This window comes from Hermetia illucens, chromosome 5 (genome assembly GCF_905115235.1).
Source record: "Hermetia illucens chromosome 5, iHerIll2.2.curated.20191125, whole genome shotgun sequence".
In the NCBI taxonomy this organism is placed as follows: domain Eukaryota; kingdom Metazoa; phylum Arthropoda; class Insecta; order Diptera; family Stratiomyidae; genus Hermetia; species Hermetia illucens.
This window is the reverse complement of record NC_051853.1, coordinates 25,884,881-25,911,436: the sequence shown is the minus strand read 5'-3', so window position 1 is coordinate 25,911,436 and position 26,556 is coordinate 25,884,881. Positions and strand designations below refer to the sequence as shown.

The window sequence follows — 26,556 nt, the reverse complement described above, 5'->3', positions numbered from 1 at the left end:
ACGGCGCATATTTGACTTATCTAATTGGTGACATTAATTTATTTTCCTTTTATTGAATTTGAAGTGTCATTGTTTTTTTTTTGCTTGACAAAACCCTAATTTTTGGGTTTATCACTATTTTCTACTAAAAATAACACTAATAAAATAATAATAACGGTAAAAAACACATACAAAATTTTTTTCTAGGGATTGGGGAGTCCTAAGTCCGCATCAATAGATGCCGGACCGAACCAAATGGAGAGGAACTTGCTCCCACTCTTGATGCTCCACGGACTCCTCTTTTTGGGTTTAACACCCAAGTTTCCAAAAATGAAGAGGGACGAAGACGGCTAGGATTTCTTATCAGGGCAGAGGAAACCCTTCAGATGCTGCTTCACCTCTGCCCTGAGAGCAGCTTTACTGAAGCGGCTCGCAGATGTTATACGTTCCTTTTTATAATTCTCAAACCCAAGATCATCAAGAGTGGGAGCAAGTTGCTCTCCATTTGGTCCGGTGCGGCATCAATTGATGCGGGCTTAGAACTCCCCAATACCTAAAAAGGTTGTCTAGCTCCGGTCAAACTTTGGTCTGAACTGTAGGTTGATTATAATTCGAACTCCTGTCGTCTTTAGCGAATTATAAAATGGAGCGTATAACATCTGCGAGCCGCTTCGATCACGTTGTTCCCAGGGCAGAGGTGAAGCAGCGTCTAAGGAGTTGTCTCTGCCCTGGTAAGAAACCATGGCCGTCTTCGTCCCTCTTTTAACATATAAATTGTTCGTTTCTTTCAAGAATTTATTAAAAAATATTATCGCGCTTTCTAGATATCTGACTTCAAATTGTATTGCCGCAACTGTCCAACTTTTTAATTGGTTGACTGAATGTATCTAAATTTTCCAAGGAAATTCATAACCCTTTTACCACTTTCACTCAATTTTCATATTTCAAGCCACTTCGGCGAAACAATAATTCGGAAAATGAATGCTTAGAAGCGCAATTCATCTGCAGAAACGAAAGCACAAGGAAACCATTGTGAAAGGGCTTAACATCGAAAGATTGTTTCAAGCTTCAGTCGCAGTTGCTGATATATGTATCTATTTATAGAAATATGAATACCGTGAACAAGATACATTTAGATTTACTAAGTTGATATTTAAGAATATTATTGTTTATGATATTTCTAACCTAATTTCACTGAAATTTCTTCGCCATTCTGGATCGTCCATTTCGAAGATAATAAATCACATCGGAAGTTTTATGATAAATTAATTTATGGTTTTTTTTTGTAAATATTATACTCGACGCCCCTCCTATCTTTAAACTAAAGTGATAATAATCTGAAACAACTATATTGCCTTAAATTTAAATTTTAATGCTTTATGTAATATTGCGAATAAACAGTTCGTAATGTATCCAACAACAATTTATATTAATTTATCTTTATTACGTTTATTTCTCTATATTTTTCCGTTTATTCGAAGTGGTGATTGCAAATTGTCCTTTACTTGATGAATGTACAGTGCTTTCTATCATTTAATCATTTTTAAATTACTTCAATACTTTCTGCTCATTATTGTCAACTAAGAGATTCCTTTAACACTTGCAGTACGAACAAAATAAATGACTGATTTGATGTAGTTTTTACATGAGATTTGCATGAGGTGGGCTTAGATTCTAGGTCGTATGGTGACACACGGTGAATTTAGTTATTCTTGTGTATTTTCTAATCAGTATCGGTTTTCTTGCTTTTATCTGAGTATATGTACCTGCATATGGCTTGATTATTACACAGTCAAATGTATGTAGTTTCGTGTATTCATCTAAGACTTGTAAATATATCATCCACTCGTGCAAAAGTTGTAAGTATCTTTTTTTGTGATATTGCTTGCGTTACTGTGGTCACACTTCTATGGTTGGAACATGGAGGACGAGCAGTAGAACATATTCATTTAAGCTTAAGATAAATAGATTTGGCTACAGTTAGTTCTATCAGCAGTAAATAGTTGGAGCATTTCTGAAAGCAAAAGAGAAAAAGAGATATTTTAACATTTACTGAAAATATGTTTGTATTGTTATATAATCAACTAGCTGACTCGGCGAATTTCGTAGAAATGACATCTTCAAAAGACACTGGTCTGGTCATACAAGTGTGTGGGATTTTTATCCACTAAAACCACCCCCGACTCTCTCCCTGCCCCGCGGAACCACCAGAAGGTATTAAGTCCGAGTCAGCTCACTCTAGCTTGGTCACTTTCCTTCTATACGCGGCGTACGTGAACGCGCTTTTCTCCTCCGCCTTTCGCAGTTTGTTTTGGATAGATGCGATCACGGAGTTGACCAGATCCGAATCCTACCATACAATTTTTGGCACTGGATTTTCTGGCACCAGTACCTAACCTAAAGTCTCCTTTAGATTCGTCCTTTCTTCTAGAAATCTCGGACAGTGGAAGAATACATGCTCTCGGTCCTCTGGGATGCCATCGCAATTTCGATGGGTGAGGTCTCCGGGTTAAACCTTGTAAGAAACTGGGTGAGATAATAATTGATCTCGCCGTGTCATTTTTCCAACCACTCCTTAATGGCAGGGATGAGCCTTCCCCCAGCGTTCTCACCGCTCTTATCATCTATTTATGGATCTCTCCCTCTTAGTGCTCTTCGTCTGCAGTAATGGAGAGATTGACTTGGCATGGTATATGTTCGCCATCTCATCTGCCAAGATGTCAATCCCCATCGTTCCTGAGATGACGAATGCTGCATCATCTGAGACAGTCCAGAAGGCAGAACATACCCCCGGACCTCCGGTAGACTGCACTCAGTTTGTGAGCGTTAACTGACATCCGCAACGCCTCCTCTTAAACTGGGGTCCCTGATCCCTGGCTATAAGCAACCTAGAGGTATAATGTGGTCCTCACACGTTCTGCATCATCTTTTCCAGAGGTAATTTTTCGCAAACATACTGTACATGTTGCCTATAACTGAGCTTCCTGTTTGTCACGACTCCTAAGTATTTGATGGTTGTGTTGGAAGTGATGATATGATTCCCGATTCTAATACAGGCGTAATTTTTCTTCCTGCGCCTAGTAATGAGGACCGCTTCCGTTTTTGCCTCCACAAGTGTCAGACCAGAGCTCTCTACAATAATAATAATCGTTGGCACAACAATCCATGTTGGATCAGGGCCTTGAAGTGTGTTAGAGCACTTCATTCAGGACCGCTACGGTACGCTACAGTACACTGTAGGAGGCAATGTGGTCAGCTTTGCGCTCGCCTTAGATTATTACCCTGATTTGACTCAGGTACTCATTCACAGCTGAGTCGACTGGCCTCCGACATACAGCCACGATAACAAATCCTTCTGAGATTTGAACCGCCGCCTTCTGCTACGACAGCCCAGCGCTCTAACCACTTGCTCCATCCGGACACGCTCTCTAGCCAACTTTTAACAACACTGATTGCTTCGCCTGAGTATAACTCAACATCTTCGAGATGCTGCGACAACAATCAGCGCTTTTTCGTCCAGGGTTACTAACAGGCAATACATTCTGATACTACCCTTTCCGTGAATTGCATCTTCCGCCTAACCAGTAATCAATTTCATGGCATCAAAGGTTGATCTGTCTTTACGGAACCCCTGCTGCCGATCTAAAAGGCCACATTGGCTCTCACCAGGTACAATCTATTATAGGTTACCCTCTCTAAAATTTTCCCAACAGTGTCTAAAAGTCATATAAGTCCGTATGATGATGGTTTATCTGGAGGTTTACCAGGCTTGGGCAGAAGTGCGAACTTCTGCCGCTTCCATAACGCTGGAAATATCTCCTCGTACATGCACGCGAACAACTCAGCAAACATGTCCGGTCTGAATTTTATGGCAAGCTTAAGGGCCTTATTCGGTTTTCGGTCCAGGTCCGGCGCTTTTTTATCACCTATTCTACCGCAGCTCGTCTCTGGTGACTGGCGGAATTGCCGCCACATTTAAAGGTAGCTGAAATATGTCCACGCCCTCCTCTTGCTAGGGGAATAACCCCTGGACGATTTTCAACAAGGGGGTGGGACACGTGATCTGCGGTTTACATTCGCTTCTGAGCACAGTTCATAAAAGCACTTCCTGTTGCTTCGGTGGAATGCGAGCTTGAGAGTTTTGCGGGCTGCTTTATTGACGCACTATTTCTGCCCCTGATCGACTCTACCTACCGCCCCCTGAGCCGCTCCTCTGGCTCAGTGGCAGGCTGATCGAAGGCTGCTCAGTGCACAATTGCACCAGTAGTTTGGTCTTCTACTAGTGAATGAGCACCTGCTTGTCACCGACGCGTCACATGCTTTGGTGATGCATTGGGCCATGTGGACGGCTCTTTCTGTAGAGGCGCCTGCTTTATCAGGTTGATCTAGCGACACCTCCATTAATGTCAGCTTATCCAAAGCTTTTGCAGATCAGCCTGAAATATTTCCCGGTTTTTGGCATGGTCTTTGCCCTGTGGCTCGAGATATACCTCAAAGAAGATTGCCTGGTGGTCGCTATGGGTGTAGCTTTCGCTGACGCACCATGATATACCACGCATCAGCCCAGGGCTGACAAAGGTGAGGTCTACAACCAAGCGTGACCCCCTGTGTTTACAGCACCTTCGTTAGCCAAAACCGAAAGATGTACTTCTCCAGAGTAATTAAGGCAATGAGTACTCCTGGCTCTTCAAACCTTTCAAGAGGTAACCTCTTGGGTGGAACGAATAAAGTGGTCGAAATAGTGAACGAAGGTTTGGTTACACAACCAACCACCCCTGAATTTCTTTCCAATTCAGTCGACTCAGCTGTGAATGAGTACCTGAGTCAAATCAGAGTAACAGTCTTAGGTGACCAAGCAGGCCAGATCATAAGATGAAGGCTTTGAGTCTTTAAGGAACAGTGGCGATCACTTTCCATGTATACAAAAATAACACTAATACAGAACAATCTCAACTTGATCTTGATGAAGAAATAACTGCATTTCCAGATTTTAAACAAAGCAGCGAAAGCGGGACTAGTACTATTAGCGCATTGGGCAACGTCTAGTTCAGTACATGGTCAGAAGAAACCACGTTTCTTAGATATACAAATTGATCGACATCTTCGATGCTCTGCCCATTAATGCAAATAGGGGCAGTGCCATGACCCACAGCCGTTTGGTGAAGGTCCATTACCCGATGAGAGAGCAAACATTAGGGTAGTCGAGGAGTTTATGGAATGTGTTATGGAGTTTATGGATGTCATAGTCCGTTGAATTCTTCGTCCGGACAAGGTATCATAATGCGACCGATAATAAGCAGAAATAATATTGGTGACAGGATGTAATCCTGGTAAACTACGCTTTCAATCTCAAAATCCTCTGAAATTTAACCTCGATGCAGCACTTGGCATTTTGCGCCATCATGTGTCGCTCTGATAATGACTGCTAGTTTCTGCCAGCTCTGCGTAGAACCCTCCAGACACACTCCCTGTTCACTCTACCAAACGCTTTCCCGAAATCGATGAAGAGCAGGTGCAGTGAAGATCTGCACTCTGCGCACTGTTCCAAAATGGTCCGTAGGGTGTTGATGTAATTAGTCGGAGCGGAAACCAGGCTGCTCTCTTTCCCTGCTTTCGATATGCTATTTTGGCTATTATCTTTGCAACGACAGGACACCTCTCCAATTGTCACACAGAAAACGAGTCCCCTTCTTTGGGATCTTGACGATCATCCCCTTCTTCCACTTTCTGGGAAAGCTCTTGGATTCCTAAGATTTCTGTACGAGTGGAAGCAGCAGATCAGCTTTAACTGCAGGCCCAGTGATGCAGCCTTAACTGCAGGTACAGTGATAAATAACTTCACAGGAAGATGGTCAAGTGCAGCGGCTTTACTTCGATTGAGTACATTGATGGCCGAAACGATTTCTCTTCGACTCGTAGATACGTAGCTCACTAGTTTTAGTGAGGACAATTAATGCTATGTTGGCGATCACCTCCGGCAGTTACTTCGGTTCTTCTTGGCGCAATTGGCATCGGCAAGAATAATTTATAGATAATGAAATTTCCGCGTTCGTTCGACACCATTTTTGACCTTTGCACGTTCAGCGGATTGATTTGCAGCATTTGTAGCTTATTTTTGTTTTGTGTTGGGACAATTGCCTCTATTTGTCGGGTGTCCGGTATTTGCAGTTAAAGCACTCCCACAATGGATGCATGTTTCCTTTTTTTCACAATTTTTTGCGAAGTCTACATATTATCGGTAATTGTAATAATCCGGGACTCCTTCAGTTTACCTTAGATAATGAACGAGTTGAGCGTAATTAAGTTTGGCTGCATCGCCCTCAGAAAAAACGATTCTCAGATATATAACGGTCCAGTGGAAAAGTGCGATTATTCTTGCTTCTTTTTTCGAATCTAGAGTCATTTGGCCAAGTTTCGAGACCTGATATAAGCGTCTTGACAATTTTTCTCTTACCTCCTACGAGGGGCTTTGGATTCTCTAAATGCTGTCAGACAACCGCCGATTCACGAAGGGACCTTGCAAGCTTAGACAATTAAGGCTGCACTCCTTTGCTAGTCATATAAAGTGGCGATTGAAATTAGTGAAAGCGAAAAACCCCGCTCCTCATTGTCGTAATGGTCTCCGGGGCAATAATATGTTCAAGCAAGCTGTGATCAGAGCCCAGCTTGTCCAAGCCCTCTGTAGCGTTGTGAGTAACACTGTACCATTGAGATATTCTATCTAACAACGATTCTCAGGACCTGATAGTGAGCATTGCGGGAGTAGTAAATATTAGTCTAACCTTGGAATCGCTGGACTACTGACGTAACACACCTTGCTCATATCGTTGCTCAAATCCGAAATATTCGACGAAACCAAAAGGACCAAATAGTCCGCCTCCGAGGCATGGTAGCCGTTTCAGAAGTCCCAATAAAATTCGAAATTTGAAGAAGGAAAGCAGCCTACAAATCTTTGTCTCCTTTGATCGTCTTTCGTGATAAGCAGGCAATACTTTGAGTGAATTTTAAATCTTTCAAGTTCATAGGATAGTCCCTACCTCGGCGCAGGCATGAACTTCCCAGCTTAACCGTAAATACTATTACCCCATCTATATCCAGAGACGGCCTTTCAGGAGTTTCTAAACCAATTTTAAAATCTGATAGCCGAGGCTCTGATTAACGAAACTCGGCGAGTGTTCATCGAGGTTAAGCACTCTAAGGAGTAGTTAGCTCTTAGATGGGGAGCATCTGGAAATTTTGCTTGAGATAGCTAGAAATGCTATCTGAACATATTAAAATAAACAAAACTATGTTACGCGACTATCTAATATCTTTTTATTCACATTCAAAAATTAAATTTAGACGCACTTGGCTTGACGGCAAACATTGCTGCAACATTCATGTCCAATGACACACTGAAAAAATGCGAAAGACTAGTTTATCAGATTGTTGGAAAATTAGTGTGAGAAGTAGTGATATACTCTGCGTCCTAACCCTTATGAGGTGTGCACTAGGTATGTTAGAGATACTTTTTTTTAATTAACCAGAAATTACTTCCGGTCAATTTTCAGCTTCTGAGTGTAAGTGTTGCGAATTTTAATTGGTGAAATGAGATGGAAGTTTATTGCGGCAGTTCTGGTAGAGTTCCATTAAAAGGTGGTTCTTCTGCAAAGGAAGCTAGAAAGCTTCATTACCTACCATATCACCTGACTCCCTACAAAGAGGGAAGATCCCAGCATGTGCTACTGCAAACACTGTAAGCACTGCCACCAAAAATACAAGGAGTTTCGGGAACATTTCGAATGTAGTTTCGTTATTATTTTCCCAAAAGGAAAAGTACTGATGAAACTGAGAGGTTCATTCGGTATATATAGAAAATTCTGGACTTTTCATAACACACCTTTACGAACCGATTCTTCATGCTCATTATTTATGTTAGGATAGGCATATGCACAGCGATATGTTACGCTTTGGCATGATTGCACTTAACATATTTGCATAAAAAAACTTTCTCTCGTGACAGATGCTTGGTCACGCCACTTTTTAGTTACATATCATTAAAAACCCTACCTGTTACTTACGAAAGACCCTGGTATGACCTTTCATGGTAGTTATTACTTTATTACGCAATTGGAAAGTTTCGGATTCCTTTGCCTGAAGCAGCTATCTAATCCTGGAAAATAAGACTTCCAACTTATGATTCAGATGCGCGTTACCTAGGGGACGAAGATGAGTCGAGTACAGGCCTTACAGGTTTTTTTTTTTTGCGTCTTTCCATCCCATCAACACCTTTCAGCGTTACCTTCAGGGATCCTTAGCGATCTTGAACGGGTCGCTCACGATATGGGGACTGATGTCCCCGAGGTGCCTGAGTAAGTAGTTCTTCCCCCTAGCTGGGAGTCCTAGGTAGCCTTGAGAAAGCCTGCCGATGAAGAGCGAACCGCGAATGCCTGTACACATTGGAGCCTTGAACCAGCCATGATGATGGTGGCGCGAATGATCCCCGTTGCCCCCCTTGCTAGGAAATTTAAAGCCATCTTAAGCCGCAAGAGCGAAGATTTAAGAGAGGTGAGGCCTGCGAAGAATGTCAACTCACACTTACTGAGTGGTAAATATCTTGCCAAAATGAAGCAAGAGGGAAACGGGCTGCATGGCTCATCCACAATTTAGATCCACAGCTAAACCGAAAGCATAACAAGATTGATTATTTATCTATCGCACTTCAAGGAGAGAGAGAGACAGAGATGCTGAGAAACGCTGGTAGATCGAGTCATGGGGTTCTTATTGTTTCGATGGAAATTGGTCTCAACTGGTGGAGGGACAAGATGGCAAGGGGGTTGGGTTCCCTGAACTAATAACTCCGTTTCTCCTCTCCCCTCCTGTTGGTGAAAAGAATTCTGGGAGAGCGGAGGGCTAGCCCCAAATAATGTGTCAAACGGTTCCAGGCTAGTTCTCTGATGACAGAAAGGTGTTTTGTTGGTAGATTGACCTACACTCAGTGCGTGAGCGTGCGTAAATTTGGCTACCCTACTCCAAAACAAAAAAAAACACACCTTACAGGGTTATCGTGATGGATATGAGGATAAGATAAGTAGAGCCTATAGAGCCTGTGTGGAGTTTTCACATCTCCCATCGAAGGATGTCTTATGGGCATGCACATACACGCATCTGGAGAGTTGGGTGTATGGACATACTTATGAGCAGCCCGGATGGGTGGGCACAAAAAGCCCACCCGTGGATAAAAATTGCGTACAGAAAGGATAACCAAAAATAAAACCAAACATTGACGAGAAGAGGACAGATAAAGTTACGACGCAGATTGGTGAAGGCACACCCAGACCTCGCCTATATATGGGCAAATGTTAGCCGCAGTAGATGGTCTCAGAAGGCAGAACTTATGCTGGAGCTCAAGAAATACAAGCACGTAACCACAAAGGAACAGGTTCGCCAGGCCCCGCAAAACCAGTTCGACTGCACTTCTATTATCAGTGGACACAAACCGGCATACCAATGGAGGTAGGACTCAAACTGTAGCCGCAGGTAGAGTTAGAATACCCTGGGCTATGTATCGTCTTAAGGAGCAAGTGACATTGAAACTGTGCCTTGGATGTATTGAAATCGATCACATTGCGAAGGCATGTTCCATTGCCAGGTGGATGCTATACAGGAGATCCGAATCAACAAGGACTGTGGAGCGGTTCCAAATTGATGCTGTGCAAAGGAAAGGACGATGTGAATGGTTAGCACACTGCAGGCAACAGCAGGTGCGCCGGATACAGGAGAACCCTCTTAGAAAGCCACAGATGAGGTTGATACAAATAAACAGCAATCACTATTAGGTGGCACAGGATCTACTCTCGCAAACTGTCCGCGAGAAAGATATCAACGTGGAACTAATTAGTGAGCCATATTGAAGTCACGGCGGTCGGATTTAGGTCAAGATTCAGATAACAGCCCAAACATCATTATGAGCGAGCGGAGAACAAACCTTCCAGGGAATAATGGAGAACCCGGAGGAAGGCTTTACCAGGACGAAGTCGAAAGGAGTTTACATATACTGCTATACTTGACGAGTATAAGCAAATGTTGGTCGTTCTGGTCCTGGCTGCAAGAGGGCGTTGGCCGATAATCATAGCGGGTGTCAGAGGAGGTATTCGCTAAGAAGCATTAGCGGAGCTAGATGTTGTATTCATGAATGGTGGGGCCACATAAACTTTCAGAGGAAGTGGGCGTGGGGTTTAGTGGACTTGACACATGTGAGCGCTTTACTCAGAAGAGTTGATTGGCAAGCCAGTGAGGACTGCACGCAAAAGGACGATGAGACAATCAGCGTGGGGATCAAAAGTGAATCGAGCCATCAGGTATACATGGCATCCTTACCAGAGCACCTTCAAGATGGCAGTAAAACCTAGGCTCGATCTTTCCAAAATACGTTTCAGGCATTCCTAGACGAACGAATATTCTCTGCCCAGTGGAAAAAGTGAAAGATGGTGCACCACTTCGTCCGATCTGTCTACTGGAGACAATGGTGAAAATAACGGCAACTGGGAATGGCCTGCGGCAGCGCCAGTAGGGATTTCGATGCCCACTCTACCGTGGATGCAATAAGCATGGTGATGAGCTGGGCAAAGATATACTGGATTCTGGTGACTGCAGCGCCGTGTTAATATTGAATTTCAAAAACGTATTTAATTCAGCCAATTGGGGCTGAATTGGCTGACATATGTGTTCCCTGATATTTGACGAGTCTGGTCGAAAAATAGCTCTCAGAGAGAACCCTGTAGTACGGTACGGAATTGGAACCGTGCTGTGGAATATTATGTATAATAGAGTGGTTATGCTTGCCGTCTCAGAGGAGGCCACGATTTTAGATTTTGCGGATGTAGCTGTTGAATCAAGATGCTAAGAGGATGAGGAGGTTTATGCTACGAACCTACCGGGTTACCTCTGTTAAATGAGGAAATGGAAGGGATTTTAAAAATAAATCGTAAAAAAAAAAGCACCATGAATGTAGAAGTCGGTGGACATGGTCATCTTTAAATCGGCTATCAAATACCTGGGCGTGATAATTGACGCCAAACTGAACTTTAGGGTACTTGGAAGAATGTTGTCAAATGTTGGTAAATAAAAACGCTGTAGAAGACTGCTTTTAGTCAGAGGTTTGCGATCCATTCTGCTTTAGACGTCACTTGTGTGGGCGGAGGCGCTTGCAAAATGTTAGGAAAGGAAGCAGGTGAATCCGGTTAACCGGTTGATGGTTTTGAAATTACATCAGATGTGACCTCAATGGTGGTGGCAGACATGGTCCCAGTTGACATTCTGGCGAATGAAATACCATGCAAGACGTATGAAAGAGCACACAGGACGGGTGGCCTGGGTCGCATGATGATGGTCGGGGGATGCACAGGATCATTCCCAGCATTAGGCTATGGCTTGAGAGGGAAACGTAGAGAAACCAACTAGCACATTGTACAGTTCCTCACGGGACACATTGGTTGCACCCGGGCAAGTTTTTTGCCGTAGAGTTTGGAATGGAGAGAAGGAACCAGAATCAAGCGCAATTATAAAAATCAGAAAGGACGGACGAGAGTCACGAGTGCCTTAAGGCAAATCCGCCTTACGAAGTAATACCTAAATAGTGGCCTCATGGGGAAGAGACTGAAGAGACCGCGGGTGGCTTTTAGTGGATTTGAATCCCATACGTGCTCGCTCTCACTCCGAAGTTTGGGTTATCGGAGCTGCAGCAGATGGGTCTTAAGATTTTCCGCCTCCGAATACGAATAAAAGAAAAAAAGTACAGAAAGTTCACTTGAATGGAATCAGATACCATCCTTGTGTACATAAAAGAAAATGCCCCTTATGGAGTTAACCAGTTTATGGATGTGGGATATCTAAATGCCGAAGTGCTTGAGTCTATAAGGAACTAAATTGCGGAGACTCGTTAGAATGATACGGTGGATCCATCTGAAACTTGGTAATGTAGCAATTCCTACCCCATCCTTCAGGATGATTTTAGGGTAATATTTTTGCGACAGTGGGTATCACGTAATTGCCCTCGCTCCTCCCCCAATTGACATAGTTTCTGTTTAAGGAGTGAATGGTCCTGAGTTATCTATCTGCTTGATTGTGGACTACACTAGCTTTAAGGACCAGCTTACTCCTTCCTCCTAGTACACGGACCAGCTTTTATGTGAGAACAATCTATTTTTCAGAATTTACTGGAGTTGACATTGTCATGCAGAAGCAATTCAGCTGCCGCTAACTTACCACTGCTTGCAGAGAAGCTTATTGGCTTATATTAGCTCAAAATTGGACATGGGCGTGAATTATATTGACCGAAACACTGTCGATTTTGGCCTCAATTGCTAGCCTAACTTACCCAACGACTTATTTTTGAGGATACAGTTGTTACTAACGACGAAATAGTCAGCAATTTTTGAAAAAAGTTGATGTCCGCCCATTAAGGTTTGTTCATATACTAGAGGAAGGAGTGGAAAGGACAACCAGAACGGCTCTCTTCTCCAGCAAGAAACCTGTGTCTAGGCGGAAACGAAACAAGGTAAAACCCTCGACCTATCTATTCCACGTCCATGTTGGGCCTTCGAATGTCTATATGAATATCCAAGTCAACAATACCTGGAATTGTTCTCGTAGTTCGCTGTTTGGCAGAGCAGAGGTGAGTTTGCGCCTGAAGAAATACCTTCAGCGACGAAATCGTTAACATTTTTTGACCCATTCAAGGTGGATATCGTTCTTGGAATCTTGGTGTTATTCGCTTTTTCCATTCACCAAGAAAAAGAATGGATTCCCAGGATTTGCAGCTGAGTAGAAGACGCACAGACTGCCAAGAACAACAATTTCATCCTTACCAAATGTTATATGGTTGACAATCACGGCGAAGTGTTCCGTAAAGCTCTCAAGCTGCTCATCTCCGTGGAGGAGGTCGACCATTAAAGTTCCTCACGCTTCTAAGTTTTAATAGGCAGAAAGAAGTTGTGGCACCCCTTCGGGACGTGAATAACAGCTTCATTTGGCTCGAGAAAAGATTACTTTTGATGGCGGTTCAATGCACATCATTGTTCACCGGAGAGCTATTCAAAATCTTTGATGTTCAGCCAGTAAGATAGATTTCCCAGTGTCGAATGACGGGTAGGCCCCGGAGGAAGAATCTACTGTGCTTTGCGCTTTGTCGGTCCCCACTTCTGCGAGAAGATGTGAACGCGAAACGCAACCAACAAATGATGATCGCATTCGAGGTTCCTGTCAGCACCTCTCTTGTTTAGTACAGAACACAACTACTAAATCTACTCCTGAACGCAGTGTGATCAATATGATTAGGCGAACGTTTCCAGTGAGTTTAAACCAAATGGCCTTATGCCAAAATCCATACTCGAATAGTGCACCGGTGATACCGATCTGGTGGAAGCTGCAGAAAGCCGCAAACTTCTTATCTGTCACTATTGTGATCAAAAACTGGAAATGCAACTATCCCATCATCAAGTTGAGGCTGCTCCTCGCTTACTATTTCAGATTACTATATGGAAAGTAATCACCCCTACTCCGTCAATAGTCCCAGCTTTCATCAATTCATGTATGTGTTGTGTCATTGGGCGATTCTGACCTGACACAATAACAGGATAGGGGCGAGATGCCCATGGCCGTATTGATCAGCAACAGATATGGGAGTGTAGGTTACATATTAAAGAAAGGGGATAACGACATTCCGGATTATACCATGCCATGGAACCCATTGGGCTGGAAAGGCCGCCCTGGAGCTACACGCCGTACAATAGAGGAGGAGGAGTGTAAGGTTCTCGGAAAGCTAGGTAGAGAGAGCAAAGCATATTAGCGATAGCGAAAGCGTGTAGTTGTAGTTCATTTGAACAGGCGTCTACCTATCAATCATAAAAGGTACTAGTAAATTTTATAACTTTTCATGGTAATCAGCATTTTACAACATATCTAATTGGACCAATATATTCCAATTTAAAGCTCTTAACCCAGCAGTATACCTATGGAATTGGTACCATCTAACATCATTTTTCAGACAATCTAGAATTTAAAATGTAGATTACCCTTATCTGAAGGCCTGTAGAGTACTAACTGAAACTAGGTGTTGGAGGATACGTTTCGCTTTCTTATTTTCCGCTAGTAAGGCCACAGGTAACTCTTCGGATGCTGCTTCATCCTACCTAGAATTTCTGCAAGGAACCTATGCTCGAGTTGGTAATCTGAACGATGCTCTGCTGTCCGAATTCCTGGGATGTGTAAAGCTGGTACTGAGATCGCATCTCTCGGGGAAGAATAAAACAACCGCGTTGAATGTATTCGCTATCCCTTCACTGGCTTATGCATTCGGAATATTGCCGTGGACGAAGACCGATTTAGGAAATATCCAGCTTCAGATATGGACAACTATGTCCAAACTCCGAATGCATCATTCTAACTCTGCCCTGGAGCGGATGAACCTGCCTCCTGACATCGGAGGTAGGGGGCGTAGTTGACGTGGCGGCACAACAGCATCACCAACTCGACTCGCTGCCCACTTATTTTTACAGCAAAGAGTAGGCGAATCCCTTGCATTCGGCTGTCTGTAAGGTAGACTGTAGGCTGACTCCATTTAACTTGAAGGATCAATCTTTCAATCCTCTGTCTTGTCGGAAGATATGACGGATCGAAGACTGGTCAGTGCACCATTCCACCAGTAGTTTGGTCTTCTACTGGGGAATGAGTACCTTCTAGTCACGGACGTATCACATGCTTTGACGATGCATTGGACCACGTCGACCATTCTTTCTGTAGAGGTGCCTGCTTGTTGATCTAATCACACCCCCATGAAGGTCTACTTTTCCAAAGCTTTTGCAGATCAGCCTGAAATCTTTCTCGGTTTGGGGCATGATTGGCCTTTGCCCTGTGGCTCGGGACATACCTCAAAGTAGATTGCCTGGTGGTCGCTATGGGTGTAGCGTTCGCTGACGCATCAGGACATACCACGCACCAGCACTGGGCTGACAAAGGTGAGTTCTACAACCAAGCCTGACCCCCTTTCTGAAAAGTGTTTACAGCATCTTCGTTAGCCAAAACCGAAAGGTGTACTTCTCCACAGCAATTAAGGCAATAACTGCTCCTGGCTCTTCAAAAATGCCAAGAGTTGACCTCTTGGGTGGAACGAATAAAGGGGTCGAAACAGTGAATGAAGGCTTAGCTACACAACCAACCCCCCTCCCTTTGATGGCTAGGAGAGTGAGTATAAATAGGACAATTCAGAATTTCTTTCCAAATTCAGACCCTAGTGCCTAGAAGAATGACAATTAGTCGCTCAAAAATATGAATATCTGTAACCAATAAACTTGAAACTTTTATTCCTTTAAAATTGACGTAATGATAATTTTGACCTGAACGCCAAGGTTGTATCTGATAATATCTTAGAAATAATAATTTTGTGCATTAACCGACTTTGTACAAGTGCTGGTTAAGTCACTCTCCTCACAAAATACGCAGGCAGACGTCTTGAGCATTCTAACGTATTAATGCAGCCTGCAATGTATATATATACGGTTGCCCTTCAACTCTTCGCTGGGCGTAGTGTGTCAACCATACCTAACCGCCATCTTTCGCGGTTACTTGACATGCACTTCAGTTCCTTCCTGAGATGTTCGCACTTCACCCCTACTGTACTGCATCAAATGTTCTTGGGGCAACCTATTCGCCCGCCATCTAGTAGCGTTGTGAGCAACACTATACTATTGAGATATTCTATCTAACACCGATTCTCAGGACCTGACAGTGAGCTTTGCAGGAGTAATAAACATTACTTCAACATTGGAATCGCTGGACTACTGGCGTAACACAGCTTGCTCACATCATTGTCCAACTCCGAAATATTCCGCCGACGAAACCAAAAGGACCAAATGGTCCGCCTTCGAGACATAGTAGCCGTTTCCTAAGCTCAAATAAAATTCGAGATTAGAAGATTGCTTGCCTACAAATTTTTCACTTCTTTGATCGTCTTGTAAGTGAATTTTAAATCTGCAGTTCATAGGATAGTCACTACCTCGACGCAGGCATGAACTTCCCAGTTTAACCGTAAATACTATTAAGCCGAGTGAACTGTATCCCATCTATATCCAGAGACGCCTTTTCAGGAGTATCTAAACGAATTTTGAAATTTGATAGCCGAAGCTCTGATTAACGAAACTCGACAAGTGTTCACCGAAGTTAAGCACTCTAAGGAGTAGTTAGCTCTTAGATGGGGAGCATCTGGAAATTTTGCTGGAGATAGCTAGCCATGCTATCTGAACATATTCAAATAAACAAAACTATGTTACGCGACTATCTAATATCTTTTTATTCACATTCAAAAATTAGATTTAGATGCACTTGGCTTGACGGCAAACATTGCTGCAACATTCCTGTCCAATGACACACTGAAAAAATGTGAAAGACTAGTTTATCAGATTGTTGGAAAATTAGTGTGAGAAGTAGTGATATGCTCTGCGTCCTAACCCTTGTGAAGTATGCGCTAGGTATGTTAGAGATACTTTTCTTTTTTTAATTAACCAGAAATTACTTCAGGTCAATTTACAGCTTCTGAGTGTAAGTGTTGCAAATATTAGTTGGTGAAATGAGATGGAAGTTTATTGCGGCAGCTCTGGTAGAGTTCCATTAAAAGGTGGTTCTTCTGCAAAGGAAGCTAGAAAGCTTCATTACTTACCATATCACCTGACTCCCTACAAAGAGGGAAGATCCCAGCATGTGCTACTGCAAACACTGTAAGCACTGCCACCAAAAATACAAGGAGTTTCGGGAACATTTCAAATGTAGTTTCGTTATTATTTTACCAAAAGGAAAAGTACTGATGAAACTGAGAGGTTCATTCGGTATATATAGAAAATTCTGGACTTTTCATAACACACCTTTACGAACCGATTCTTCATGCTCATTATTTATGTTAGGATAGGCATATGCACCGCGATATGTTACGCTTTGGCATGATTGCACTTCAAATATTTGCATTAAAGAAACTCTCTCTCGTGACAGATGCTTGGTCACGCCACTTTTTAGTTACATATCATTAAAAACCCCACCTGTTACCTACGAAAGACCCTGGTATGACCTTTCATGGTAATTATTACTTTATTACCCAATTGGAAAGTTTCGAGTTCCTTTGCCTAAAGCAGCTATCTAATCCTGGAAAATAAGACTTCCGACTTATGATGCAGATACGCATTACCTAGGGGACGAAGATTAGTCGAGTACAGGCCTTACAGATTTTTTTTTGCGTCTTTCCATCCCACCAACACCTTTCAGCGTAACCTTCAGGGATCCTTAGCGATCTTGAACGGGTCGCTCACGATATGGGGAGTGATGTCCTCGAGGTGCCTGAGTAAGTAGTTCTGCCCCTTAGCTGAGAGTAAACCTGCACCCTAGGTAGCCTTGAGAAAGTCTCTCGATGAAGAGCGAACCGCGAATGACCGTTACATGTCGGAGCGGACCTCACGGGGTGGTGTGAGTGTACCTCTGGCCAGGTAGTGGTTGTGGCGTATATCAGGAGCCAGCTGCTTCGGGGCTGGGTAGTGACCCGATATTAGTAGATCGCTTTGTCCTGAACGGGCACTGATTCTCGCGTGCGGGGAGACGGGGAGTTTGGTTTATCACATTATCTTTGAACCATCCGTGATGATGGTGGCGCGAGTGATCCCCGTTGCCCCCCTTGCTAGGGAATTCAAAGCCATCTTAAGCCGCAAGAGCGAAGATTTAAGAGAGATCAGGCCTACGAAGAATGTCAACTCACACTTACTGAGAGGTAAATATCTTGCCAAAATGAAGCAAGAGGGAGATGGGCTGCATGGCTCATCCACGGCTGAACCGGAGACATAGTAAGATTGATTATTTATCTATCCAACCTCAAGGAGAGAGAGAGAGATGCTGAAAAACGCTGGTAGATGGAGTCATGTTGCGCATCATGTTGGGGTTCTTATTGTTGCGATGGAAATTGGGCTCAACCGGTGGAGGGACAATATGGCAAGGGGGTTGGGTTCCTTGAACTAACAACTCCATTTCTCGTCTCCCCTCCTGTTGGTGGAAAGAATTCTGGGGGAGCGGAGGGCTAGCTCCAAATAATGTGTCAAATGGTTCCAAGCTAGTTCTCTGATGACAGATGATGATAGGCTTCTCGAATGGATTTCTCACGCTCTTCCTTCCTGTTATAAGGAGGCTTATTATGTTGCTGAGATATTTTCATGAGAAAACCATTCGAGTTAGATACAGCTGCTTTGGTTAAAGTGTTTTCCGGTCATGCATCATTTAAACTGGCGCCAACCTATCAAACATAAAAGGTACTAGTAAATTTTATGACTTTTCATGGTAATCAGCATTTTACGCCATATCTAATTGGAGCAATAAAACATATTCCAATTTAAAGCTCTTAACGCAGCAATATACCTATGGAATTTACACCATCTTTCAGACAACCTGGAATTTAAGATGTAAATTACCCTTATCTGAATGATGCCTGAAGAATACTAACCGGAGGTATTGGATGATTCCTTTCGCTTCATTATGTTCCGCTAGAAAGGTCGCAGGTAACTCTTCGGATGCTGCTTCATCTCTGTCCAGAGGAGTAGCATGACCGAAAGTGAGTGCAGATGGTATTTGCTCCGCAGGTAACTCTTCGGATGCTGCTTCATCTCTGTCTAGAGGAGTAGCATGACCGAAAGTGAGTACAGATGGCATTTGCTCCGATTATATTCATAAGCACGGTATGAGTATGGATCAATCGGAGCAAATATCATTTGCAACCTCTTTTTGTAACAGCGTTCTATAGGACGGACGCTCTAAAGAAACCCTTACCAATTTTTTGAATATAAAACAAGTCAGAAACCGAAAGCTCCAAGCTTCAGGTAAGAAAGGTTAGTAATAAGATGCTTCGCTTCATATTAAAATCTATATTTCTGCAATTTTAACTAGCTAGGATGAACTTAAGGGGGGCCCGCAGCACATTTTCAAATTAAAATAATATACTGTTATTAACTTTATTTGACGCCTAGGTACCATTTGTATGGACCACCGTAATTTTTTTTCAGATTTTTCGGTTGGGTAGTTTTTGCGAATGGGTCCTTAAAGTAATTGACACTTTTCGCCCCCGCCTCCTCTCCTTATCAGTCAATGTCAAAACTAATACCTGCTTCGAAAAGGGCTATATTCGGTGGTGTATGGGGACCCCCCTTAAGTAAAACTCGCAGTGATGGAATTTGCCGCGAGTGTGGGTTTTCATAGTTCCCATCTTCCTGCCAAATTTTGTATCAATAAGTCTAATCATTTCTAAGGAAATTGCAAGTGACAGGCAGACAGACAAACAACAAATCCAAAACAAAAGCGCAAAAGCGAAGTGGAGGGAAAACAGCGAGCGTCAAAAACAGTAGCAACACCAACCGCTTCCGAGCATAAGGGGTTAGGGATTCGGACTCGTTTAGAAGAATCTAAACGATTATGACATCTCTTCCAATATCCAAGGCGGAAAAGACCTAGGCTAGAAAACTCCGTTAATGTCCCAAAATATACGGAAAGAATGAATGGAGGCTGCGGCATAGAAGCTCGACCTGGAAGAATCATCGTTCATTTCACTTAAAGCAAAAATTGTTGAGCTGTCGGAACGGAAGCAGGCTCGGCATATTGATGCGAGGGGTCGACAGTGCGTCCAGAAACAAGCGCCTCGACATCATCTGCATAACCAACCAGGCGCGACTCCTGTGGCATGTTGAGTTTAAGTAGACTATCACAGGCAGCGTTTTAGAGATCCGGTCCTAGGCCGGTTATGCAGTTGATGTCGAGGTGCTTGCTGCCGGACGCACTGTCGAACAGAAGCAAGCAGATTCGGCATATTGATGCGATTCAACTTTACACTGCAAAAAACCGAAGTGGTCATCCTGATTAAAAAGTGAATTCAGACCCTACATCCCATATCATTCAGCGACTCGATAATCGAGTCAAAACCAGCAGTAAAAAACCTCGGGGTCACTCTTGACTCAAAGATGAACTTTTTTGAGCAAATCAAAGCAGCAGCGGACAGGACTCCAGCTGGAATTTTGGCCGTAAGTAGGCTAACGGCAAGTATTGGGGGTCCTACGTCTAGCAGCCGATATCTCCTGATGAATTCAACACAGTCTGTCCTGCTCTACGTTGCAGAGGTATGGGCAGACACTCTTGGCAATCAGGTATATCGTATGCGTCTCGCGCAAGTGCAGAGACGGGGAGCTTTGCGGGTGACGTCTGCGTACCGCACTGTCTCTGAATCGGCCGTGATGGTGATCGCGGGAGTGATCCCCGTTGCCCTTCTTTTTAAGGAGTGTCAAGCCATTCACAAGCGCGAGGGAGAAGAGCGAAAGAAGGTGGTTGCTCGTGAAGAACGACAACGCACCCTAGACGAGTCGCAACTCTCTTCGCAAAATTAAACTAGAAGCAGATGGACTGCGCGGTTCATCGGCAACTTAGGCCCGTGGATGTATCGGAAGCATGGTGAAACTGACTATTCCCTACCCAATTCTGAAGTGGGCACGATTTTCAGTCTTACATGCGCAAGTTTTTAAAGGCACGATCTCCGAATTGTGTGTTTTGTAATGGAGTTGTAGACGACGCCCATCACACTTTTCTTCTTGCCAAAGGTGGAATGGGATTCGTCAGCAGCACCATCTAAACACAGGGGATTTCTCTCCAGACAACATTGTCGAGGATTTGCAGAGGAGTGCTGACAGGTGGAGCCGTGTTGCTTATTACGTTCCGATCTTTCTCGCTGCAAAGAAGATAGAGCCTCACCGGTGGAAGAGCCAGGTGGCAGGAGGTGGGGTAAATGTATTCACCCCCCCCCACCAGGGGGGAAGGAGCAATTTAACGCAATCAGGGAGAGGAGACATTACGATTTGGATTGGTGAGCTGTATGTCAAAGTTGAGTGTGATAACATCTTGTTCGGATAAGTGGTGTGGAAATGAGGCTATGGGAAAGTAATCACAATGGTGAGAAATTTGTGGCATTCTGCAGGTTCCACGGGTTAGTATTTGGCAGTGCGGGGTCTGCCATTAGGCCTTCAACTGATTGACATTGTAAGGGCAATCAGATCGACCATATTGTAATCTGCAGTAGATTCAAAAGTTTTCTTCTTGCTGTCCAGAATGAGAGAAGCGCTGAAGCTCGCGTCGAGCGTGATAGTCACTTGATTCTTGGTTTGCTTCGCATGAGTATTGTGTTCATATCTTCTTACAGGAATGGAGAACCTCGAGCTCCTATGCTCAAAAGGATCTGCTTTGGTGACCCAGCTGTCGGTCGGCAGAAACTGACTGAACGGGAGACATATTGAATACAATACGAATTAGCAATATCTCCTCTGCCGCTACTCAGGTCGTCGGCTGCATCACGAAGGGCTCTGTAAAATTCGGCTAACTGGAGATACTCGAAAGTGCATCGACGAGCTTAGAGAACGAAAGGCTCTAATTCCCACTGCAAATGGGGGGGAAGGGGGGGGGGAGCGAGTGAATAGGATGCGCTTGAGTTCCTCTAGCCTTGGATCTCGGCCAAATGGCATTGGATTTGAAGAAAAAGGCAAGTATGGTCGTTGGTCAGTTTATATGGCTTTGAAAACTCGTTTCCAATAGATCAAATGTCAAGTTGAAGTTGTTCCGCGTCAATGGTCTCTCTGTACTATTATGCGGCAGCAGTACTTGCAAAGCGATCGTCTCAGTTACTGCAAGCTTCACAAACACCTGTCTCTGCCACGACTTTTGGTATACCTTGGCCAGGCACAATATGGGGCGAAGACCTCCTTTGGCATACTGGCTAGGAATTAGTGGATGTCTAGATTGGAAGGCAGGACTTCATTGTGGATCATGCCAACGGAATGGCGCAGGACAGTAGAGAAGCAATATAGACTTTAGGGAAGACCTGAAGAGGGCTAAAGGACATTTCAGCGAACCAGTAATGAAGGCGCATAGTTGTGGTGGACTGCTATGCGCTGCTTCTATTTACAAGATTGGGTACTCACAGTTTTAATTTGATTCTGAATCGGAATCACTTGGCGCCATTGGAGATGTTGCCATCTGTTGTGGCTGCTGCTGAGGTGGTTCTTCCTTAATAGGACGAGTGGCGGACAAATAAGCATTTTGCGTCTCAGCAGTTGTGTATTCAATTCCAACCCTGCAAAACACAAAATAAGTAAAACGGAAGGCTACACCAGGAGCTTATTTTCGAGCTTACCTATATTCATGCCTGGCCAGATATCGTACGTATTTCTCAGGCGGCTCATCACTATCTGACTCTTGAACGCTTACCGAACGAACGGTTGTATGCGACACTTGGGTGGCTGGCATGGTGAACTCCACATAACAATAAGGCGCCAATTGCTCAGGTATTTGATCGTAGGATGTCAAAGCCATCCTACACACCATTTGATGGGTTGTGTAAGCACCTGGAATTTAAACCTCATGTATTCTATCAGGAATCGAATGGTCTCGAAAAGCTTACCTTGTCCTTCTTTGGGCAATCGTGGACATCGCCACACTATTGACCTATGGTGATGCTCGTATTTCGCTTGGCCAGATGTAACTTCTATTAAGGACTCCTGCAAAGTATCTACAGCACCTAATATTCGTTCAATTCCCTTGATTTTACCAGTTCGCCGGTGAGCTGACTTTACGGAACCATATCTGGAAAAAGTGTGTCAATTATTACCCCCCAAGTTACGGCGCGGATATTACCTGAAATGTTTTTCCACTCGGAACAAATAAATCCAACACTCTGGAATAGGAAAACGGATGGAAACATCCTCGCATGGAATTTGTCCAAGTTTTCGTGATGCAAATCCTGGAACTAAAACATCTGCCCGTAGCTCCACGCGATTCCCATTCACACACCACGATGCCTTAACCTGGAGGGGAAGCTCACGATTCTTGGGTGGTCTCACTCTGAACCTCATCAGTTCAATGTAGCATGCATCTGGCGGTTGGAATCTGTAGTTAAAGATATAGAAGTCAATCTAAAGGATCCAAATACTACAAACTAAGAGACCGTACTTTATTATCCTGCACTTTTCGTACTCATCTAACTGAACAGTGTTGTGGAACTCGACCCCTTCTAATCGGATCCATTCCTCCGTCACGACTGGGATAATATCATGCCGTCCTACAACCTCTTTTCCCTGGCGCCATAAATCATTTACTCCTAACTCAATCCAAGGCATACCTGCAAAGTATCAGAATTAATTGAATGCCTCGAAGATAAGGAAGTTAAAAAAAGGCATTTGAGGATCAGATGAATGACACAATGATTAATATATTTGCACAAAATGCAAACCTGAAAGAAATCCTAAGAAAAATAGCCGAACTCTCGCTATCTGCTTATGAACATGTCCTTCTGCATCCTGTTCGACGTAAAGTTCATCAACTGCCGTCACTTGAACCTCTTCAGACTTATAATTGAGTGCTCTGTCCCTGTGGGCCGACAGTTTGAATAGTGCCTCCTCAACGCAGACTGAGAATTGCTTCATATCCTCGTAGCTCATTGATCCTATCTTGAATAGTTGTGAAACTTGAGGTGCGTGTTCCACTGGCAATCCCAATTTCTTCAAGTCGCTTCCGAATTCCTTTACTCCCTGATAATCGCCCTGTATTGCATAGGCTGCGAACTGGCTCAGTTTGTTCGTCAATCGCTCCGCCTTAGTAACCTGTCCTGGTCGGACACCAGGACGCTCCTTGTAGAATATATATTGCAGTTTGATAGTGAATATCTTTCCAAACTGATCGTATTGCTGTGCTCCGATCTCTGAAACTGAGTAGCAGGGTTGCAGTGGTAGCTCCTGGAAAGGCTCCTTGTCTGTGGCTTGATTATACAGTTGCACAACGGGATTATCGCCTTGATAAACCAGTTTCACAAATATCTTCTTCCAAAATCGTTGACCTGTGATCTTTTTCTTATTGGGCTGCCGAAGCTGCATTTCCCATCCAGTGCCTGTGTACGTAATCCTTGGGAAATCTTCTAATGGCTGAGAAACGTCTTCATCGAAAAGAGGCGTTCCCGGAGATTCTTGGGAGTCAGTTCGTGTCATTGCGGCTGGTTCTGGAATTGCCGGAATACCATCTGCACTTGCTACTTCGTCACCTTTATCGAAGGGATTAAATCTTGGTGATGAATCGCCTGAGTATATGGAATTGTTTTGAGAACTTCGCGGCGGAGGGGGTGGAACCAAAATCTGTCCCTGGCCTTGAGTGGCCTCGGCTTTCGGCCGTATGACTACATTGAACTCCTTGTCTTCAGTAGGCGATTCCGAATCTTTTCTGCTCAAATCGGCATGTTCAGGAGCCTTCATGGCCAAGAATGAGTCGAACTCATCTTCTACTTCAAAACCATCCCCGCCAGTAGTCGTAATCAATGAACCAAATGCATCAGATCCGCCCCAAGCTATTTTGAAACAAAAGAAACACAATGTTAGCTTCAGAGAAGGCTAATTGTCATCTCAAGTAGAAGGGACTTACCATCATCAACCACTGCAACTGGTGTCGTTCCGCCAAACCCATCCAACAAACTTGGCTCCTTTCTGGCAGAATCAAATTTGGCAGAAAATGCATCAAAGTCATCAGACTGGACCGCTTCATTGGGTATCGTATCATCTACTGCAAAAATATTTGGCATGGGTGTTGCAGGATGTGGCACTATAGCAGGGGCCGCTGCAAAAGGCTCTACAAATGCTGACGGTTGCGGTATTGGTTCTTCGACGGCGAATATATTCGTCACTTGATGTGATGGTATTGTCGGATAAACGTCTTCTGTCTCTGGGCTAGCAAACGGATTAGCAGATGCACTTCCACTTACAACCGAAGGTGCGAAATCCAAGCCGGTATCCATTTGCTCCTGATCGTTGATTACTTCTGCTACACTAGCATCCAATGGAGGCGACCCCTGTTGAGCTTGTGTAGTAACATTTGATTCAGACGCGTGGCTTTGGTCGGATTCCTCAGCTATTATGCTTTTGGGATCATCCATCTCAACACCGCTTTCGTTATCCTTTTCCAAGTCCGGCTGTTCTTCTTCATCATCAGAGCGTGGTAAGCTTTCCACGGTTGTAATCTCGATGTCTGGAGTCGGAGCTCTCCTACAACCAGCGTCAGGAGTAATACTGTCCATTATTACTTTCTGAGGTTCCTCGATTTTTTCCGGTTCCTCAGGAAGCTCTTCCACCACTACATTGTCGGTAATTGCATCAGAAATAATTTCTTTGCCAACTTCTTCAGGTGGTTCTGTTATTGTAGGCTGAGGCTCTGAGGATGGGAAACTGTCTGTAGAAACCGGGAATGTTTCACTACTTGTGGGGAATGGTGCATTTGAAGTTATTCCGGTGAATGTATCTGTTGTCATTGCCACTGGAACCGTTGCTGCTGTTGTGCCTGGTGGTATTATAGGATCACCTAGGGGTGGAGGTAAGGCAAAATCATTCGATGAAATATCTCCAAGAATGTCATCGCTCAAAAGATCTGGTTGTGCTTGTTGTTGTTGAGCTTGCGGCTTGGGAGCGTTGAACAAACTTAAAATGTCCTCTTTAGTTTTTGGTGCTGGGGGTTTGGGAGGAGCGGCAGGAGCAGCGTCGAACATGTCGAACAGATCCGGTTCTTGGTTTTGAGGTTGAGATGGCGGGGCTTGCTGAACAGGGTTGGCCGATGGAATTACAGCTGGTGGAATAGCCTGTGATACTGGAGCTGGTGGCTGAGGACGTGGTGGTACAGGCCTAGGTGGCGGTGGACGAGGAGGATGCTTAACGGCAGCCTGATTTGATTGCACCGCAGGAACTGAAGGCATCGCGAAAGGATTATCACTGGAACTGGCCATTAAATCCTGTTCGAATGCAGATGGAGTGGTATCTTGATGAACAATATCATCTGAGCAATCCAAGAAGTCTGCCATAGCTGCATCCGGAGTGGGGCTAGGCGAATGCAAGTCTCTCATTGAAACCGGACTCGGTGAACGTGTTTTTGGCAGCCTTCCTAACATCTGTGAACTGGCTTGATCCAGCTGATCTGCAACTGCAAAAATAAGATCCTGGGTTGTCTGAGATGGCGGCAGCGGCCTCGGTGGTGCTTTCTTTTTAACCAACTCATCTTCACTTGAATATCCAGACACACCGTCCTCTAAATTTGTGAGTGGGTTTGGTAGCTTCTGATCGGATATAGACAGGTCATCCTCCGTTTCCTGAATAGTCGTTCCAAAGAAGCTCATTGCTACATCTGTTGGTTCAAAAGAATTAGCACTTATAAATTTAAAGGTATGTGAATTACTAAAAGGCACATCCGTACCAGAGGACTGCGGTGCCGATATCTCCGGAAGCGCGGTAGCCTGAGGTGCAGATTCATCTTCACCGAACCCAGCAAAAGGATTTGTTGCCCCAGCAAGAAACGGATTGTCTGCAAAATCTGCTTCGCCTTCACCTGCCTGCGCAAGGAACGGATTGAATGCAATTTCATTGGTATTTTCTGTCATATCCACTACATCGTCGTCGGTCATTAAAAATGGGTTCGCCATTTTTACTGTTGTACAAGATGAACTTCCTTAGAGTGAAACTC

General features: G+C 44.1%; 1 protein-coding gene across 1 annotated transcript; it reads right to left on the bottom strand.

Annotated features, from left to right (window-relative positions):
- Positions 1–307: 307 nt before the first annotated feature.
- LOC119657675 (protein stoned-B) lies at positions 308–26,543 on the bottom strand. Its single transcript, XM_038064701.1, has 9 exons — positions 26,290–26,543; positions 24,478–26,220; positions 23,300–24,403; positions 23,020–23,188; positions 22,705–22,956; positions 22,472–22,653; positions 22,205–22,415; positions 21,993–22,144; positions 308–1,993 (listed from the first exon to the last, which is right to left on the bottom strand). Exons 1-8 carry the CDS (start codon positions 26,513–26,515, stop codon positions 21,997–21,999), a joined length of 4,035 nt encoding a protein of 1,344 aa, XP_037920629.1. The 5' UTR covers positions 26,516–26,543; the 3' UTR covers positions 308–1,993; positions 21,993–21,996.
- Positions 26,544–26,556: the final 13 nt, after the last annotated feature.